We start from the raw sequence: 21,441 nt of genomic DNA, 5'->3' as shown, positions 1-21,441 counted from the left end.
GACTGTCGGAAATGTGCAATGCAGCCCTTGTATTTTGCGTTCATGGCATTTTTCTGTGAATAAAGAGAATCAAGATACAGTCACAGTGGTCACATCAAGAAAGTTTTCTTTTGACTTTTTAGAAGGGACAGGCTTTATTATTTGACTTAAGATATTACACAAAAGTGTTAAAAGGAGTGTTGACGATTTTAACAGTTGGTATAACCCTGTTACCAATATCTGATTGACTACATGAATTATTTAAAGAGTGAAGATGTTTTGGCAAAAATCAAAGACTAAAATATTTTGAGTTTCCGCCGACTAAAACAAGACTAAAACTATAAAGGGCTGAAAAGACTAAAATGTGACTAAAACTAACAGGCATTTTAGTCATAAGACTAAGACTAAATCTAAAATAGCCGCCAAAATCAACACTAGTGTGGTGGTCAAAGTGTAGATGTTGTATGCTTGAACCAGAAACATGTGACACTGAAAGATTTCAACATTTCCATGGATTTCTGCACCAGTGTTTCAAACCTCAGATATTTCTTTAATCCTTTCTGCTATTGTCAGGCTGACACTTATTGTAAGAACTTGTTCACTGATAAAAATAAACCTCTGCAGTTCTCTGTCCCCTTTTCTTTAGTTTCACACACACACAGATCACAACAGGACAAACAGCCTTGTTTATTTACAGTACATTTGAACTCTGCTGGAGAAGGGCAGCAGGGGGGCGTCCAGGAAGGGCGGCGATTGAGATCGGAAGGAAGAAATGGTTGAAAGGTAAAAGCAGGTCATGTGTGAAAAAAAATCCTAGACCAAAACACTTTAAGGTCCCTCTGTCTCTCTTTTCTCTCTCTCAGTTTGTGAGGAAACAGTTAGACTTACCAAAGACTTCTCCGCTGTAAATATGAGATGTATCAACGGATTCCTCCTGTCCTGATACATCAACGACGAGGTCCGGAGAAAATAGAGTCGTATCCCTCTTCATCTGCAGGTTAAAATGTCTACAAGGAAGGAGAAGAGAAGACACGTATGAGTATCAACAGCAACATACACAATCATGCTGAAGGTTTCATTCTTAAATTCTTAACCCTTCCTAACATTGGCGTATAGTTAAGATAAAAAGAGCTGATACAGGATTTTCATTCAGACTGTTACACAAGCAGCAACCTCAGGCCTCAAAATATGAGGCTCATGTGGAAGTGTTATAAACTGCAGTTCAGAGCGTCCACTTGAGGCTGGCTGCAGAAACACCTGAAACCACATACACACCAATTAAAAAAAAGACGATCTTTGCAGCAGAAATGAACATGTTTACAGCCTGATTCAAAAATATATTGTGATCTTTTAACTGGAGTAAAGAGAGATCCTGTCATTGTGGATTAAAGCACCAAATTTGCACACAGGACTTTGCAAAGGCACGAAGAAAGCTAATTTCTTTAAAACATTACTAAAAGATAATTTAAAAATTTCTGATATTGTCAACCAACTCTAGTGTGCAGCACCCTCATCACTGCTGGTCGGCTTTACAGGTGCATCTTGAAAATTAGAACACTGTGAGAAAAATTAAATATATTCCTTATTTGATTCAAAAAGATAAACTCTCTTATGTTTTTGATAATCATTGCGTGTACTGCACGCTCCAGTCAGAGCACTCAGGTCAACGCACCATGTGGTCTTAGATGTCAAAAAAGATCGAGGCTCAAAACTAGTGGTGACCGAGCCTTTGCTGCTCCCACACTGTGGAACAGTCTGCCTCTGAATATAAGACCTGCTCAGAACCTTGAGAATTTTACATCTTTACTTAAAACTGACCTCTTTGCATTGGCTATTAACACCTGTTGAGTGAGACGTCCAACATTTTATTTTGCTTGTGGCTTTTTATTGTGTTTTTAAAACCTATTCTTTTTAGTTACTATTTGTTCTTATTGACTGTGTTTTTAAGCTTGTACAGCACTTTGGCCAACTGCGGTTGTTTTTTAAATGTGCTATATATATAAAGTTTAAATTGACTAAAGTGAAATATTTCAAGATGATTCTGTTGATGATTTTCAAAGATTTTAGCTCATGAAAATCAGAAATCTAGTATCTCAAGTTAATAGAATATTTCCTTAGATCAATCTTAAAAAGGCTTTAGAATACAGACGTGTTCAACTTCTGAAAAGTCAAACTTGAAATGAAATATTCTAATATTTTTAATGTTTTTTTCAATGTGTTTTAGCTATAGGCCATAGCTATCCTGACTAAAATACAAAAATGCTTTAAAAAGGTTGGTTTATGTGTAATGAGTCTAAAATATATGAAGTTCTCACTTTCCTAAATAGCTGATGAAATTGTTGCACTTCATCAAGTTCTTCTAGTTTAACCGAGATACTCCTGTCTGTGCTGGAGCCATGCTGAGAGTTTGGTAAACAATTAAATTGGTGTTTGCTCTGCTGGTTTAAGTATGTGGTGACACCACTTCTAAATCAATCCTAGCTATGTTTCCTGTATGATAAGTTTCAAAAAATGTTTTTCATGTTGTCAAAAACCATAAAAAAATACATCATAATATTGATAAGTACACTGGCTTTATATATAGCTGAGTTTGACAGAAAAACAAAATCATGAATACATTCTTTCTGATCTTTCTAAGCTCACAACACTCCCGTGCTGTGCATGTTTGGGCTCAGTGAGCGAGGGAGAGTTATGTCATGAGGAAAAGCACATGAACATTTGTGCAGCCACTGTAATCCTCTCATTAACATAACCGTGATGTCAAGACAAAAATGCATCACATGAGGTGCACATGAGCAGCTAGCCACCCAGAAAAGAGGCAGTGTAAAGAGAAATGTTCCTCACCAAGAATGTTTTTCACGATTACAAGGTCTCAAAAAGCTTTCTGAAAATGATTCGAGTGGACATGACAACTTTTAAATCACATGACCTTTTGCAGGCGTGTGTTATCCATGCATCAAGACAGGTATGCACTTTTAAGAAACAAACAATAACAAATAATAATGGTCTCTATTGTTCAAGGCCAGAGTAGAAGTCAAGCTCCAAAAACACAGGATCATATATATTTTCCAAATGCCACCAACAATACATTTCATTTGACTCTTCCTTCAAATATAATCCCGTGTGATTCACCTCCCCGAGTTTGTACCACAGACTATTTCAATTTTCACTCTGCATGGTCAACTTCAGATAATGTGATGTCATTATAAAGGTTATTGTGCCAGAGTTTGGACAGCTCCCTTCAGACACAGAGAGAGCACAGAGTGAGCAGAAGAGACAGACAGTGGAACGTGGAGAGGAAACATATGAGAGTTTAGAGAGCATATAGTGTTGATAAAGGTCAGACAGTGCAGGATGTCCTGGTACAGGATGACTCCTTAACCTGCCCCAGCATTCAGTTTTCCATGGATCGTTTCTCTCTCTCTCTCTCTCTCTCTCTCTCTCTCTCTCTCTCTCTCTCTCTCTCTCTCTCTCTCTCTCTCTCTCTCTCTCTCTCTCTCTCTCTCTCTCTCTCTCTCTCTCTCTCTCTCTCTCTCTCTCTCTCTCTCACACACCTTTTTGTTTTTGTTACAGTAACAAAACCTTCCATTTATTGGTGCTTCCACTCGCTAAGACAATGATGGGTTTTCATTGTTTGTAGTAATGTTTCTGTTTTTTTTCCAACACTCCAATGTGGTGTGATCTGTTTTCTACAGAGTGAATCTTCTGTATGTGAAACATTTAAAGGGAAGCAGGGAAAGAAAAAAAAAGAGAAGAATTAGAAGGAAAAAAACAGAAAGAGAACTGCGAACAAAAGATTGCAATGTGACCTCCTCTTCATCATATGGTATAAATTCCACTGCTTGTTATTCACACTGGAACGCCCATTACAAGTCATGGCCTTTCCTCTTTTTATCAGTGGCCTCTGCAACAATCAATATTACCTCAGGACTTCCTTTAAAACTCATCAGACACTCAGCTGACCTCAGCCACAGACTCAAGAACAACTATTGAGTTTTCAGTTACAAATTTAGTTAGTGACTCTTCTGCATTTCTTGCCACTCAAAATGTTGTGCATGCATCAACATAACAAACAGATTTAACCTACAGTAGTTGCTTTCAAAGTACACTGTGATTCTTATTGCATACTCAATCAATCAATCAATCAATCAATCAATCAATCAATCAATCTGTATTTGTATAGCGCCAAATCACAACAAACGTTATCTCAAGACACTTTTAGGTCTAGACCAGGGGTTCCCAAAGTGGAGGTCGGGACCCTCTGGGGGGTCGTGAGATGTCTTCCAGAATTTTTTTTTTTAAGTTATCTAAAAGTAGTACATTTTATCCATTACAGTACAAAATAGCCACAAAAATAAGAGCCAAATTTGAAATAAAACCTTGAAAATGTAACGAGTTTTCTGCTTTTCTTTGTTCCCAGGTCACTTCTAAGTTTAGGATTAGTGAAAAGTTAATTATCAAAAGCATCATTAGCTGTAAGTTAATTCATAAAGACACAGGAAATACAGACACATGCTCATATAGGTAGGGTCATTTTCTGCAGACCAGCTAAATGAAGCCACATTAAATCACTTTGAGAGACAGTGGGGGTCACGAGTCTTTGGCATCTATATTTTGTGGGTCTCGGGCTGAAAAGTTTGGGAACCCCTGGTCTCAACCACTCTATGTCAAATTATGAACAGAGACCAAATACCAAGGAAGGGTAAGACTCAGGCTGTTTCCGAAACGGTCTGCTGCATACTACTTACTAATGTAGTAAGAAGTAGGTATTGCCTACTACATACTGCGTTTGAATTTAGTATGTAGTATGACTGTTCTGTTCGATCTGTCATGCAGCATGCTGGGCCAGACTTCGCTGGATTTCCAGTTTCGGAAAGCGGAAGTAAACAACGGCGAAGCCGATAAATAAAATGCTTATTTAGCATTCACTAATGATTTAAAAAGTTAGGAAGTGGTTTATATGTAATTTGATAACTTTCACAGCACCCAAAAACGGATTTCCTCCCGTCAAAAAATGAGGAAAAAGAAAAAGCAGAACGAGCGCTGTGCATTATGGGAAACAGTACGCGAGGCAGACTGGTCCGATGCATACTGAGATATTTTCTCGAATCAGTAGACATCCGGGGAGTTTTGGCATACTGCAGATTTTGCTCTTGTTCACATACTACCTACTACATACTGAATTTTGGACATATCAGTACGTACTGCTAGTATAGTAGGCGATTTCGGAAACAGCCTCAGTCTTACCCCACCTTAATCCACCATGAGGATTGCACCTTGCAGTATTTAACTAGTTACAGCAGCAAGGAAAAACTTCCTTTTAACAGGCAGAAACCTCAAGCAGAACCAGACTCATGTTAGACATCTGCCTCACTCACCTCCCCTTTAATGACAGCTAGAGAACATGCCAAGTTAGTATCACTACAGCTGCAAGGAGTGGCTACCCTGTGTGTTATCAGAGCACACTTTAAGATGTTGTTCCTTAAGATGATAAAGCTCCTGACTAATACCCAACCAGAGGCACGTGACTTTGATGTTTAATGTTTCAACTTTCATGCCAACACAATCTACGCTAAAATCTCAAGTCAAGAGCTCATAACAAATAGACATTTATGATGTGTGAATACTGAAATAAAGGCTGAAATCCATCTCTTCTGACTGACTTCCTGCACCATAACAAACAGTTACAGTTTGAATGCACTGCCAGTTCAGACAGAAAGATAATGTAGCACTTGATGCATTTATTTGTTGAGCAATAAAGGAACGTATCTAGAACGTAGATATGGTTATTGCTTAGACATCAGCTGCATTTTCAGTCGCTTTAACAGTTTTATGTGTCCGTAATGTGATGAAATGAGGAAAAGATTGTTGAGACACAGAATTTGAACTTGCGGTGCTTCAATCAGATATCAAAGACGTGTTATCAACCTACCAATATGGAAATACAGTTTCAATAAAAGACACAGCCAACACCCTAGGTTAATCAGTCACACACACTAACACACACACACACACCCACATACATACATACACATTGAACCTGGATGTAGTTAGTGTTTCTTATGCCCGTAATAAACTGAGTCACATCCATCATCATAAGAGCCAAAGCTCAGCTGCAGCTACAGCCACATCTAAAGCAACAGTGACAGACAAAGCCCTACCATCCCACAGTCACTATCACAGCTCCACAGCTGCAGCCTACAACACTACTACATAATGCATCAAAGTATATCATCAGGCTCTTTCCAACAGGACGTGGGCATCTTATTGTGAGCTAATTCAAAACAAAGACAGGAAACCGAATGTGATAAAAAGTGGCAAAGGTACCAGTTTTGACGGTTTAAAGTCAACCCATATCATGAAAACCTCTATAAGTGAGAAAACCACAGCATCCTGTTGAAACATAAGAATAACAAAAAAACCTGCAGACTAGACAGAATAAATATGGCTTACAACACACAGGAAGAGGAGAGGCTGTGGATCAAGTCTGTGCTTCTCATCTCATAGAAGCAGCTGACTGATAAATTATTCAGACATTTCCCAAACGCTGAACATACTGACTCAAGCATCTGACAGTCATACACTTTGCTCAGTAAGCAGGCCGGCTCAAGGAAATGAGAGTGCCCTGAAGCTATGTCTGGAGAGATGGGATGCCTGCAAAGGGGATGATATATACAGTATGTACAGTGTATACTGAACTAATGTTTTATGATCAATGTGTCAGCCGCTTGAGACTGGCTACAGAAACACCAGAAACCACATACACACCAATTCAAAAAAGACAATCTTTGCAGCATTAATAAACATGTTTACAGCCGGGTTCAAAAAACGGCTTGGCTCTACGTAGCTAATTTCTCTATCGGCACACACTGTACGGGGGTGAATTTTTTTCTAACGCAATGGTTTAGAAGATATTAAGATTACGAGTTTTTGCCCAAATAAGGACATGACTGACGTGATTGACAGGCGGGAACCAGGGGTGCAGCTCGCTCAGCTAGAAGTGAAGCTTCCACAAAAACTGCTCCCCCTAGTGGCTGGCTGCAGTATAGGTCAAAAACTCTGTCTCCACCATTCATTTGAATGGGGCTGCAGTCAAACTTTAAAAAAACAAATTCACGTCATACGAATGTTTCTCACATCCGTATGCTGTGGTGATATGTAGTTATTATTTGACTGTTTTGTGTTCAAGGCCTCTTTTTTCTGAAAACTTTCTTTTTCGTTAGTTATTAGAGTTTAAAAAACGGGGTTTCACTTCCGGGTTTGCTTTGATTGACAGCTGCTGATTGATGCTACACTGTGGGGCGGAGCTCGTCACCATGGCAATACAGAAATTCTCTACTGCGCAGGCTCTGGCTGCACAAGATGGCAGCGCTCTGGAACAGGATATTTTGGCTCCAAAACTGTTCAATGAGAAAAGGCGGAGCGTCGCTGTCCATTTTATTTACAGTCTATGGCGGGAACACATAGCTGTTGGATAGGAGTCTCAAACCCCGCCTCTTTACGTCACACTATGACTGGTTGAGTTCAGCATTACCAATATGGCTGCCGCCGCCGATAGGCTTCAAAACAGCGCTCAGAAACACGTGGGTGACATCACGGATACTACCGCCATTATTAATACAGTCTATGATTATTACATAGTCTTTCTTTAGAAGCTGCTGGCTCTACCAAAGTGTTTGTTTCTATGTTTTAAATCTGAGGACACATCTGTCCTGGAATATTTGTTCACTTGAACCTTAAATAAAGAAACTGCTTTCACTCTATTGGGGCTTTTGACTTGTTAAAATTACTATTACTTAATAGTAATTACTGAATTATGCACAATGATTTGAGCTTGTGCAATGTTGGACAACATCTTTTGAAGGGACAGACCAGGTGAGAGGCTTTGTGTATGATGATGTAATGAGTTGTATATCTGGTCTATATCAAGGAGCTGAAAATATGTGACGTCTTCCTTTGAGAGTGATTTCCAGATATGTGTGATGATTCAACAAAAGCCTTTTATGAGAGCTGCTGACTCTGAACACCTGCTGACAGCTTGATGACTCCAGATCTTTTGTCTTGATATATAACAAAGGAGAAAAACTCATCCCACAAATTGCTCTTATTATTGGAAACGCTCAAGACTCTTAACTGGACTGTGAATGGTGCCTCATCTCTCAGTCTGAATGGTAGCCAACTCTTCACTACGTTCTTGGCGTCTCTCTGTGTAGAGCAGTCCTGTCACCTGATCCAGCTGCAGATATTCATGTGAATGGGCTTTCAAAAGGAAGCTTTCTTCTCATAACAGCAAACTTCGACAGTCTGTGTCACACAGCAGGGAGATGTTTTCTTCTGTTTGTGTGCACACGTTTGACTACCTAAACCTACATCAAACAATAAAACATTTTTGATTTTACTTCCTCTGCGTCCTACACAGTCAGACATTGAACGTGATCACACAGTGAGAGGCTGAGATTGCCTCATTGTTACACAGCGCCGGCTTTCAAAAAGGCCAGAAGTGACAGGAAAGAGCACAAAGCGCAGGAAAAAACATCTGGCAGGGGCTTGATAACCTGCAGAGGACAGGCTTGGTGAAAAGGAAAGAAAGGAGAGATTGCTGGAAAACAGAGGTGAAGAGGTGAATTACTGTTGGAGTCAACAACATGCACAAATTGAACAAACTGTAAAGGGGAGAGCAGACAGACACGACAGAGAGACATGAAGGGACCAATGAAAAGACACTGGAAACAAGAATGTTAATCTATAACTAATGATGCAGAACTTTGTGTTTGTACTGAAGAGAGGATTTTCATGTACAAACTAAAGACAGAAGAAAACAAACTGACAGACTATTGTTTGCGAGTCAAGGCAAGCTGGATCTTCTGCATTTTCTGTTTTGTTTTGACGCTTCATGCGGTGGTTAAGCAGGGTCCAGTGAAGAGAAGGCAAGCTTAGGGTCATGTTACACTGGAGGTGTAGCACATTGAATTCAGAAGAACCTTTAAAAGATGTTGAGGCAATTCATGAAATCTTTTAAATTAGAAATGAAAGTTATTTTTCTTTCTTTGTCTGCAAAGAAAGGTAGGTTTTTCTCCGTTGTATGTTTTTATGTGATATAAAGACTGTGCCCTTGTGTAAAACTATCAGCAAGTTCATTGAGAACATTTAATGCCTTTTATTTTTTATATACAGCCCCATGCAAAAGTATTCACACCCCTTGAACTTTCCACATTTTGTCACGTTACAAGCAAACTTAAATGTATTTTATTGGAATTTGACGTGATAGACCAACACCAAGTCGTGCATCATTTTGAAATGGAAGAAAAATGATATGATGTTCAAGTTTTTTTTTTTACAAATTAAAATCTGAAAAGTGTGGCTAGTATTGTATTCAGCCTCCCCGAAAGCCTCACCTCAAAATGACACCTCTGCTAGATGCTACTTTGCAGATGACTCGTATAAGGGGCTACCGACCGATTGACTTTGGCTCGATTGCACTTAGAGTGGTTCTTTTTAAAGAACTACATTATACTAGCTAACTGTTTTAGCTAGGTTAACCTGTGTATATTATTGTATGATTTGTATCATCGGCCCTTCTTATTTTAGTGCTTTTATAGTCAATCCCCAACACTCTTATTATTTTATTTGATCTTTTAATTGTTTTTATATCCAATTCAAAAATCCATTGTTGCTTGTTTGTGTCTGTTTTTTAAATTTTACTGTAAATGACTCGATGTCATTGTAAATGAGGGTTTCCCCTCAATGATCTCTCAAGTACAAATAAAGGTTGATTGATTGATTGATTGATTGATTGATTGATTGATTGATTGATTGATTGATTGATTGATACTTTTATTTCGTGATTTCATAATGCGGCCATTTTAATTGTTACTTGAATGCTTTGTCTGTGAGTCAGCCTTCTGTCACTTTGAACCTAATGACAGGAGCTCAAGTGATACAGATCAGAGGATATATAAAACAGTGTTTGGACTTGGAATATTCTGTTTCCAAAACAAGGGTGGCACCGCTGTATTCAGAAAATATGACTACAATTCACCTTGAACTTTATGACATTGAAAACAGCGAAAGATAAAGGTAGTAAGAATAAAAGAACTTCACTTTGGGTAGTTAACTTAAATAAAGAAAGGGGGAGGACTCGTTCTTTAAGTATCTACAGGAGCTGGACTTCTCTGAGATCCATGATTAGGTGATTACCTATTTTGGCCATTTTCGAAAGTGATGTTGAGGGCAACAGACTGACCAATAAAAAATTTTTTGTTTACTTGTACTTTTTGTTTTATTTTTTAAATTGTATTAATTTAATTTAATTTAATTTTGTATTATTTATATACTTGTTTATTTATTTATTTACTTCTTTATTTTAGTATTTATTTATACAAATATTAATTTGTATACACTTCTCTATATGATTTAAATTTTAATATAATCTTTAATGTAATTATTGTTTTTATTTTGTATTACTCTGTACTTTCTTGGTTTTGTGTTTTTCAAATTTAACAAAATTTCAATATACATATCTGTGAATATAATAATAATAAAGAAAAGGGGAGGGATGATTACAGTTGAACCCTCTGATGTAACATCAAAACTCCAGCATTAATTCAACTTTCCCAAACTGACTGTCTAATACAAAGAAAGGAGCAAGCAGTGTAGTAGATGGAAGGAGACAGTGAATAAGCAAGGAGGACAGCGTTCTTGTGTGAGCGTGTTCTTGAACTGACCTTCCATGTGCATGGAAGTCCAGGTTAACAGTCCTGTCCTGAGGAGAGAGGGCCCTCTTGGCTCTCTGGTGACTGCTGTGCAGGGCTTCTGTGTCGTACGATAAACCTTCATAGTGGTGAATGAATTTGTTTAAGGGGTTCCCAAACTGACCTGAAAGAGAATGAAAGACCTCATCAATACCTGTCAACAAACATCACTCAACTTTGATAGATTTCAGGTTGATGATGATGTGTAAACATTTGTGTGGGCTACACTCAATGTGACTGACACAACAGAAAGATATTACAGCTTGCAACGTGTCTGTTTCCAGGAAGAAAAAACCTGGACCCAAATGATCACCTCGTGTTTTTAATATTTTAAGAGCAATGAGCTGTTTCCAGTGGTGGACAGTAACAAGTAAATTTACTTGAGTACAGAACTTAAGTACAATTTTTGAGTATCTGTACTTTACTTGAGTATTATTTTTTTGGGGAACTTATTACTTTTACTCCACTACATTCAGAAGACAATTATTGTACTTTTGACTCCACTACATTTCTAACAGTGCTCTAGTTACTCACTACTTTTGCTTTGAAGGCAGCTCATGAATTTTCTTCTCTTTTCTGAAATCTGATCCCATGGTTGAACGTGGAGCAAACAGTAACACAGAGCAGATTTCACTCAGATCAGGCAGTTCATTTAGAGGTGGTAATGATGGCTATAATTCTCCACCCGAGCACCCATGGTCATATCTTCAGCCCGTGTTAGAGGTTTTTGAAATGAAGAATGATACGTATCATTTGAAATTTTCTCCCTGTTTCCCACTCTGCCCAAACAAACAAAAATTCACTGTCCAACCTGAGAAAGTGTGCTGAGCTACGTAACATTTGTTTCATTCTAGATGAACATTTCAAACTAAGTTGTCTGTGTAGTAACTTAGTTTCTGTTTTTATTCCATGGTATAGTTTTTAGAGATTTCAAATAATAGTTTCTAGATAAACATAATGTAACAGAATGTACTTCTATGTATTCTTAACTGTACTTATGCATTGTGAAAATACAAAGTTTTGAGACATTTTAAGAAGTACTTTGAATACTTAAATATTTTTAAAAGCAAGTACTTCAGTACTTTAACTCAAGTAATAATCTGACAGAGCAACTTTCACTTGTATTGGAGTAATATTTGACCTGGAGGATCTATACTTTGACTGAAGTAATGGAGCTGTGTACTTTGTCCACCACTGGCTGTTTCTGACCGATTCAACACTGGTATTAATAGCAAAACAGCAACAGAAGTTCAAACTTATCAAAGCAGAGAAACATGTTTTACTTATAATATTAACTGTAAGACTGTTTTATTAAAGTCTGACAGTATGCCATGACAGATTGTATATAAGTGCTTAAACTTTGGCATCTAAATGGACTCAGGCACCGTTATTTGTGTTATTTACCTCTGCATGTCAAAATGTATTTTATGACAGAAACCTATGGAGGCAAGTTGGACATCTCTGTAACAGTGAGCAGAATGGAAGCTATCACCCACTAGACATGTTTACCCGGCTTATTTAGCTCATTGATGCGATAACAGAGGTAATTCCGCCTGCTTTCATACTGACCATGTCTTTGTTCTTTCCACAGAGACAAAGAAAGTCAGTTTAAAGCACAAGTGAGGAGCACATGAGGCACATCAGGTGACCGAGGTTCTGTTTCAGTATTACTGTACGTCGTTGTGTGAGAACAGTGACTGGATTGGCTACAGGCTGTTTATATGCTAATCTGCATTCCTAGGGAAACAGAATCCTGCAAACAGAATATCTAGTTTTAGGTTGTATTGTGGAAAAGCTCAGCTGAGAGCAACAAAAAACACATTTGGGAATGAGTATAGTGGAAGAAAATTAAACATTTCTGAGGAACTACCAAATGCCAAAAGGGCTCAGATAGGTGCTCCACCTTGCCCTGATGTTTACAGTGCAATTTTTCTGTTCATTACTGTAGGGCTTCCTTGTGGTGGGAGTCACAATTCCCCAAACAGGGAGAGGCTGTACCAGGCTAGTAGCAACTTGTACGTGAATGCAGCAGGAACATTTTCCAGCAACCAGCTTCTTTAGCTCTTCTTTCACCATTACAATCAGGACAGAAACACACGAGTGCACCCAAAAACAGCCTGAAAATGAACATGACGCACTTAGGGACGTGAAAGCGAGGCTGTAATTAATCAGGGAATATTTTGATGGTACACAAAAACAAACACTGGCAGCTCATATTACCCTGATCTGTTTTCCTAGTAGACATCCATTAAAATAAAGAAATACCTGGCAGCAGCAAGCTGAAATCTTAACGGATGATTGCTTGTATCATAATAAACATCATGACTGAAGTTTCTGGTATGTTATAGACTTTGTTCCCACAGTCGAGTAGAGGAATTCAGTCACTATGATCAGAATGTGCTGTTCTCAAATACAGAACATTAACATGAACTTAAACATCATTGTTATTATAAAGGTGATTTATTTCACAACTCCTCTACCCATGTATCTCATTCATACTATCATTTTAGAGACTCTGAATGAGCCATCATGACAGGTTTTTGAGGCATGAATATGCTGGCTGGGTTACTCACAAAAACTAGGATGCTGAGGAAATTCTGGCAAAACATTTGATGGTAAACATGACTCATTTACATGATGAAGAAGAAGTCTGGTACTGGTTAAGACAATCACAAAATGAGCATTGTTCACTGCCTTCCAGCTCATGCAAATACTCTCATGAGGAAGTAAAGCGCATCAACAGTTCTGTTTGAAGGTAAAAATAAACTTCCAAGCATTTGAACCACGGGTCAGCCACGAGTGAAAATACAGAGACTAACACTGGACAAGAAAATGTGATATGAGGAGGATGACATTATGTTTGGTGATTATATTTCAAGACCTAATCAGATGTATTCTATGTAATTCTTTGTGTAGTCCACTGTACTATATGCTGAATCTTACAGTAACAATAGTCCGGCCTTGTTTGGGCTGAAATGTTCACATCACTTAGAGGTAGAAATTTTCCCACTGACAGCAACAACAACTAAGAAAACTACTTTCGACATTTTCACTGTAAAGACTACGTCATCATGATTTCAGTGCAATCTGTTTTCGCCTGAAGTGACCCAGTGAAGTGTAGTCCTTCTTGTCAGAGGAAACTGCTGACAGGAACAGAAGAGGAGGTAACAGCATGTATCCCAGCTGATCTCAGCCTCACATTATTATGCATGCTGGGTGATGGCAGGCTGGCTTCCACGACACATCAGACACCACAAAGCTCAGGGCATCAGGGACATCTCCTTTCAACATTATGTATCATACAGGTTTGGTAAGATAACAGGGAGAGCGTTTGTTATCGACTGCAAGCATTAGGTCTGATTATGATTATCTGTATCAAAACATGCAACATTTCCATGAGGCATAAACAACCTTAACCTGACAGCTCATGGTCTGTGATGTAACTAACTAAGCTCTGCATCATTTTAAATGTCTCAGAAACATCCTTTTTAGTCAAGGTTTATAAGAAGAACAAAAGGGTTCCAGTTTTTCATAGCTGAGAGCTATTAATCTTGAGGCTACATTGATTGTCTTCCTTTTTAAACAAGTACACAAACGTTTAAATGTTGTCCTGCTTCTTTGAATTTGAGTGCAGAAAAGTTCAGGCTAAAACAGCTGATATTACAGCAAGCTTTCCCCTACAGCCCTAAAAGAGATTATGCAGTATGTGACAGGGCTTACACTCTGTGATACTGTTGTTTGAAAATATCCAAGGTATGGCACGAGACTGACTTCTTACAAGGAATACATAGGGAGCATATGAGTTTACTTCCCACACAACTTTGACTGAATCCTGCACATTAACACAACTTGTTATGATCCTAAGGCAAAAACTAAAAAGTGACACTACTCTAATTTACATTATGGATGTTTTTTGCTGTTTTAAACTGCAACTGTGGGCTAAATACACATTGAACTACAGCGTCCAACTTTCTCAACGCTGCCATAGCCAGACTCCAGACAGACCACCAGAGTGTCCTCTTCCTGATCTCCGGGGACTTCAACCATTTATTTTCTACATAGCGTATTCTGTCATCTGTACATACTTTTTTTATCATTATTTTCATTGTATTTGTATTTATATCTTATTAATTACTTCTTCTATTAATATTAGATAGATATACTTCATTTCAGACCCATAGGTTCATATCAGCACAAGAGTAATACAAAAGACTAAAAATAATTAAAATACATGTCCAGCAAGAAATAAAAAGATCATATGAGAACAGTTTACACATTCATTTTGATTAGAGGATAAAAAGGCATTTGTTCCAATGTTTCCAAAATCAAGGAAAATACCTTGTATCACTTAATGTGGGCTGAGTGAGCTCCCTTAAAATTTCATTTTCTGAATCAGCTAACCGACACATAAATGCATACATCAAATTTCTCAGTACAGCATGAAATGTAGGGACATTGTTTGATACAAACATAAAAATTGCACTGGTCCATCTTGGTAGTTTAACCCTCCCGTTATGTTGTGGGTCAAATTGACCCTTTTTAAGATCCAAAAATCTAAAAAAAAAATGTTAAAAGTTTTTTTTCAATATGAAACGTCTTTGCTTGGCTTAAAAGGTGCAATCAACATATAAAATCAAAATGGTTCATTTCACATCTTAGGCCATATATGCCTTCCAAACCAGCAAAAAACAGCAAAAAAAATGGGCAGCATGTGACAGAAGAGGTGTCTCGTGTTAATTTATCACATCACTACATAAAAAAATTATAATTCAAAGTTCAAAATAAAATAAAACAAAATCTATGTCATGTAAAACTATTTTATTTACATTTAGGTCTTTCCAATGTACATTAAAACACGTTTTAACATGAATTTTCATTAAAAACAAGTGAGTTATCCTCATTGAACCATGATCTGTGAGAATTAAAGAACACCATGGCACTAAATATTGGTCAATGGTTAGTAATGGAGTTAATAATAAGATTCTTGGGGTTCTGACACTTTATGATAATTAAATATGCCCCGGGTCAAATTGTACCAGCAACATTATTGCTGTTCCTGAGAAACGAACATAACAGGAGGGTTAAGGAAGATTCAATATGCATCATTATATGCTACCTGAAGTTTTTTCATGTTACCTCTACTGTACCTGCACCACAGATGGGCAGTATAAAGAGGAGCTCTAAAAAGCTCTGTTTTAACATTATCTGTGCACACTGGAAATTTGATATTCTTAATTATTGTGTATAGGAGCAACTTTAATGACTGAAATTCCCCCTGGGATAAACAAAGTATTTCTGATTCCTAATTTCTGACTTTTGATTTCTGAGCTGGGGTCATTGAAGGTCAATAGTGGGGAAAATGTAGATAGATTCAGCCGCCTGTTTAGATTCTGGCAGATGTAATGGCTGTCAAACATTGCAGCAGACAGCAGTGCAGCATATCATGTATCTACACATGTAACCAACTAGCTAATGTAGGTTGTAAATGCAGACTGGATCAGATTCACTTTCAGAAGCTGAAATAAACGCTATGCAACTTCTTTTTTAAAACACATTTGACACATGATTTTTGAGCGTTTTGACTTCAACAGTCGCAAGCAAACTGAGTGTTTGACTTTAGCACTGTAATGTTTCCACTGAGGAACTGTCAAAACAGGCTGTTTTCCACTTTAACCCGTTCCCTTCAGTGGTTATTACTTCAGAAGCAGCTGTTGTAGAGTAATGTCAGTGAAGTTTACCTGGCCTCGATGAGTAAACATGCAAAACATACGTTAGCAGTTACAGGAACTATTCACGTTAGCACGCTAGCTAGCAAGTTAGACCCTCGCCAGAGTACAGCTGCCTGATCCGATTAGCGATCACTGAGCACTTTCCTTTTCATATGAATCGATGGTAAACTTACCTGTTATGTTTCGTAGGCAGCAAAACATGAAAAATAGTCTAAAAATTATCATATCGAAAGTCCCAGTAATCCCAGCAACCTAGCTACGCGACCCAGCGAACCCGCTGCTTGTTTCTTGTTTCTCTTTCTGTCACTTAAAGGTTTAGTCGCCCTTCCTAGTTAGCGAGCTCCCATCACAAACACCGGCTCCGCCTGTCTCCAGCTAACCCAGTCAGACAGACAGATCCACCGACAGACAGGCCCTCCTCCTCCCTTCCGCTGCGTGCTGCCAACAGAGCCGGGGCACACCCATCCGTTTACTACTGTGGTCAGATGTCAAAGGACAGTAAACACAGCGACAAATCACGTTTGAACGTCCATTTAGATTAACGAAAGGGCAATCTAAGAGTCATACGAGTTACCGTGTATGCTCACAGCCTGAGGACTTCACTCATCAAACTGTTTGTTTTGTTTTCATCGAGCAGACTGCGAGTTGTTTACTTCCGCAAATCATGACTTCCTGGTTGATTGTTTCTGAAGTTTTTCCTTTTTTTAAATTTAAATTGTGAGGTTACATGGAGGACAAAACTATGGAAAAGGATTAGGGCCACTGAAAAATAAATAAATTAAGGTCCAATATATATTTTGTTTAATACGTTTTGTTCTGAGATTATTCTATCTTCTTTTTAATTATCTTGTTTTTTTTATTTTTTTTTATTTCTTCTGGTATTTATTAGATTTCTGACTTTTTTTCTCAGAATTCTGACTATTATCCACTGAAAAAGAAAATTAAGGTCCAATATATTTTATTATTAGTCTGAGGAAAAAGTCACAATTCTGAATTTAATTTCAGAATTCTGACTTTTCTCTAAGAATTGACTTTAATCTCAGAATTCAGACTTTTCTCTAAGAATTCTGACTTTAAACCACTGAAAAAAAAGTTAAGGTCCAATATATTTTATTATTAGTCTGAGAAAAAATACACACTTCTGACTTTAATCTCAGAATTCTGACTTTTTTTCTCCGAAGTCTGACTTAAATCTCAGAACAAAAAAATTAAAAAAAATGATTGGACCTTAATTTTTTTTTTTAGTGGTCCCAATTCTCTCCCAACCAGACCTGATAGAAAATACAAAACGAAGTATAAATAAAAACTGGCAACTTAATTTCAATGAACTGTTTTGTTTTTTTAGATATAGAAATAATAATATAAAAATGTATTAAAATAATATCCTTATACTCATTTAAATATTTGATTATAAATACATTGATTAAAATTTTGGCTGAGCAGTAAGTGGGAAGTGCAATCACTTATTTCTACACTATTGGTTATTATTATTGGAGCTTTGGAACTCTGCCTCTGGAGGTTAAAACGGCAAGCTCTCTGGGGATTTTTAAAAGGTAACTTAAGACTTAGCTTTTTAATCTAGCTTTTAATTTGGGGTAGTTTATTTTTAGCCCCAGACTGCATTATTATTTTTATTATGTTTGCTATTTTTATCATAATTGTAATCATTATTGTTTGAATCATTGCTTTAACATCTATTTATCTTATTTAATTATTTATTTATCTATTTATTTCTTGTATTCATCTGATCTTGTTAACGCTACCTTATTTTTAACTTTTCTTTCCACTATTACTTATTTTATTGATTTTACTGTATTGATTTTATTTTATTTTTAAGTATTTTATTTATAATCATGCCTTTTATAATTTTACCATTGGTGTTGTTTTCAGTCTCTGTGTTATTCTGTGAAGCTCTTTAGGCTGCATGTTTTTATGTCTGAAAGGTGCTATATAAATAAAGTTGAGTTGAGTTGAGTTGAGTATTATTACCATATAGCTTTCTCTGAACATTAAAACGGCGAGCTCTCTGTGTGTTTTTAAAAGTAAACTTAAAATTTACCTTTTTAATCTGGCTTTTAACTTGGACTAATTTCCTTTTAGCCCTGGACTGCATTATTACTTTTATGACCTTTGTTTTAACATCATTTTTATTTGTTTTATTTGTATTATATCTTCTTCTTTTTAATGATCTTTTTTTTAATTTATTTTCTTTTTCTGGTATTTATTTTATTTTATTTAAATGATTGGTTTTATTTTAATCTATTTTATTACATTTTTATTTTTAAGTATTTCATATCACATTCCTCTATCCTGTTTTAGTCTTGTACCATTTTACCTATTGCTGTTGTTTTCTGTCTCTGTTCCTTTGTGACGCACTTTGGGCTGCATGCTTGAATGTATAAAAGGTGCTATTTAAATAAAAATGAATTGAGTTGAGAGAATTTTATAAACTAAAAGGGTATTATGTCCTATTCAGTATGTTAGGTTATTTTACCAAATAGATACATTTAGAAATGTCTTTTTTCATTTAAATAAACTGGTACACCAAGAAATTGTATATCTCCAAAATCGTTTTATTGACTGCAACTAAAAGCATCAATAATGCCTCAAATTCAGCTTTGGAGTTGGCAATGACACTGCTTAAGGTATGTGTGATTCAGGTCCTCTAGTTATATCTGTTTAGCTGCACCCACAACAGGTCAAGTGCTTTATTTTTCAGATACAAGCCAGATTACACCAGTGACAAGTATTGGCTTCCTTGGCAGCAAATCCTGAATTTGCTAATTCAAAAAGAGTCAGAACTATTAAAGTAGCTTTGAAACAGAATCAGAGATCAGAATCAGAAATACTTTATTTATCCAGGGAGGGGGAAATTCAGTTATTACATTATGCTCTTATTAACATTATGTAAGAATGTCAAAATAATAATAAAATAAGGTATAACTGCGAATAAAAAAATTAAAAATAACATTAAGGAATTATATTTCTTTATTATCATCATACCCACATATAGTTCAAAAGAGTAAATACTAAGATCAGAGAGACAGGCATTGTTTTCAAATAAGCATTTTAACTAAATATGTTGTATGAAATCAAATCAGGTCTTTGTATTAAGGAAAAAACTGTAACACTCTCAGCAGAACTTTCAATGCACAACTCCTTGTTTTTTGGGTAGGCGTTCGAGTCTCTGTTCTGATGGAGGAGAATGTTTTTTTCAATTTGTCAAACACAAATTTGAAAAGCTATCAAGAAAGATTGATGAAGCTCCCCCTCGACTCCGTCAAGTAATGGCTGCCATCTACCGACTCAAAGCATTTACTGCATGTGGATATATTAAATCTGCTTTATTTATTTTCTTTCAAAGCACCCACCTCTAAAATGCAATGGTTACACTGGTCATTAATAATACAATTAATCCATTAACTTACTATACTGATTTGAAAAAGGAACAACTAGGATTTTGCATCTCAATAGACAAACAAAATGTGTTTTTCAAATGCTTAGCCTACAAGTATGGTTGAAACTAGGACCAGAGGTGCCTCTTTTCTTTAAGGTCTCGTTTATCTGTAGTAGAGGGGTCTGTCAACGCGAGACTTTTATGGCCACGCAAGTGCGCGAGCACGCAACGCAGTCACGAGCATGACATGTCGTGTTTAGGTTCATCCATATCCCCGTAAAAGAGATGCTCCACTAAACAATTTCAAGATGAAGCCATTGTTGAAAAGCAGTAGCTAATATTTAATGCTATTATTTGTTGTTAAAACTTTGGGTGAGAAAATTCTTATATTGTTTTATAATGTGTGCAATCCTTGATTTCCAGTGCAATATCTTGACAACCACGCACAATATTGTAATTTATTCTATAACATATTTTATTATTATATTCATCCACTAAAACTTGCACTCTGGCTTAGGTTAATTCATTTATTTATGTATTAAAAGTACTTCTACACCTTTCTTTGTACAGATTGTATTTTATTCTTATTTAGAATTTTTAAGGTTAGTTTTTAGGTTTTTTATATTTAGTGTCCTTACTGTCTTTGTTGTGGCCTTACTGTCTTGTCATTAAGTACCGGTGTTCCATTCACCACATCAAATTCTTTGTGTGTGCAAGCTCACATGGCAATAAAGATTTCTTGATTCTTGATTCTTATATTTCCTGGGTTTGGGATCACTGAATATGTAATGCAAATTTTCAAAAATGATTACCAGTGTTTCAAATCCTGTACTTTTCAATCTCAACATTGGCTGTGATGTAAAGACAGAACAGTATCTTGAGGGCTCTGAATTAATTGTAATTGATGAAATATTATTTGGAGAGATATTATAACCTGTAGTGTCCCTCAATTTCGATATCTTGAAGATAGTCAGTGGTCGTTTTGAGGCAGAAAAACAAAAATCATGTTTTTCTTTCTTCTTTCTTTATTTAACCAAGTAGAAGACTCATTGAGATTTAAAACCTGTAACCTGTAATTGTTACAGTGACCTGTAATGAATATAATATGTAATGAATATATATGTAATGTATGTGTATACATTGTATGTGCTTTGGCAAAAACATGTCTTTGTTCATGCCAATAAAGTAAATTGAATTGAATTGAATTGAGTGACCTGTCCAAGAGAGCAGCACAAAACAGGATACAACACACAACAAGCACACAAAACAACACAAATAAAATACGGTCACAGTTTCACATGGTTACATGATTACACAGTGCAATCACCAGATCCGTTTGAGCTTGTTTCTCCGTCTTTTATGATTGACTTGAATTCCCCCAGAGTAACAAGATGTGTCAGTTTCCTTCTGCACCATGTTCAGCACATCATTCCAGGTATACAGTGCTGCAAATTTATGTTGTGATAATGATTGGAATATACCTCTCAAAAATGAACCAGTCTTTAGATTACATATCAATATTTCGTTGTCATTAATATATTGTATGTGTTAATATTGATTGATTGATTTTTTTTATCTGTGCAAT

General features: G+C 36.6%; 1 protein-coding gene across 1 annotated transcript in view; it reads right to left on the bottom strand.

Moving 5' to 3' along the window:
• The window catches only part of adam10a (ADAM metallopeptidase domain 10a), a 43,322-nt gene extending 26,197 nt beyond the window's left edge, over positions 1-17,125 (bottom strand). The window contains exons 1-3 of the mRNA XM_034679714.1: positions 16,633-17,125; positions 10,704-10,854; positions 868-986 (exon numbers count right to left, since the gene is read on the bottom strand). Of these exons, the coding sequence (XP_034535605.1) occupies positions 868-986; positions 10,704-10,854; positions 16,633-16,684 (322 nt within the window). The 5' untranslated portion in view covers positions 16,685-17,125. The remainder of the gene's footprint in view (positions 1-867; positions 987-10,703; positions 10,855-16,632) is intronic.
• Positions 17,126-21,441: the final 4,316 nt, after the last annotated feature.

This window comes from Notolabrus celidotus, chromosome 3, assembly GCF_009762535.1.
Source record: "Notolabrus celidotus isolate fNotCel1 chromosome 3, fNotCel1.pri, whole genome shotgun sequence".
Taxonomy (NCBI): domain Eukaryota; kingdom Metazoa; phylum Chordata; class Actinopteri; order Labriformes; family Labridae; genus Notolabrus; species Notolabrus celidotus.
The sequence above is the reverse complement of the archived record's forward strand: the minus strand, read 5'-3'. Positions and strand labels throughout refer to the sequence as shown.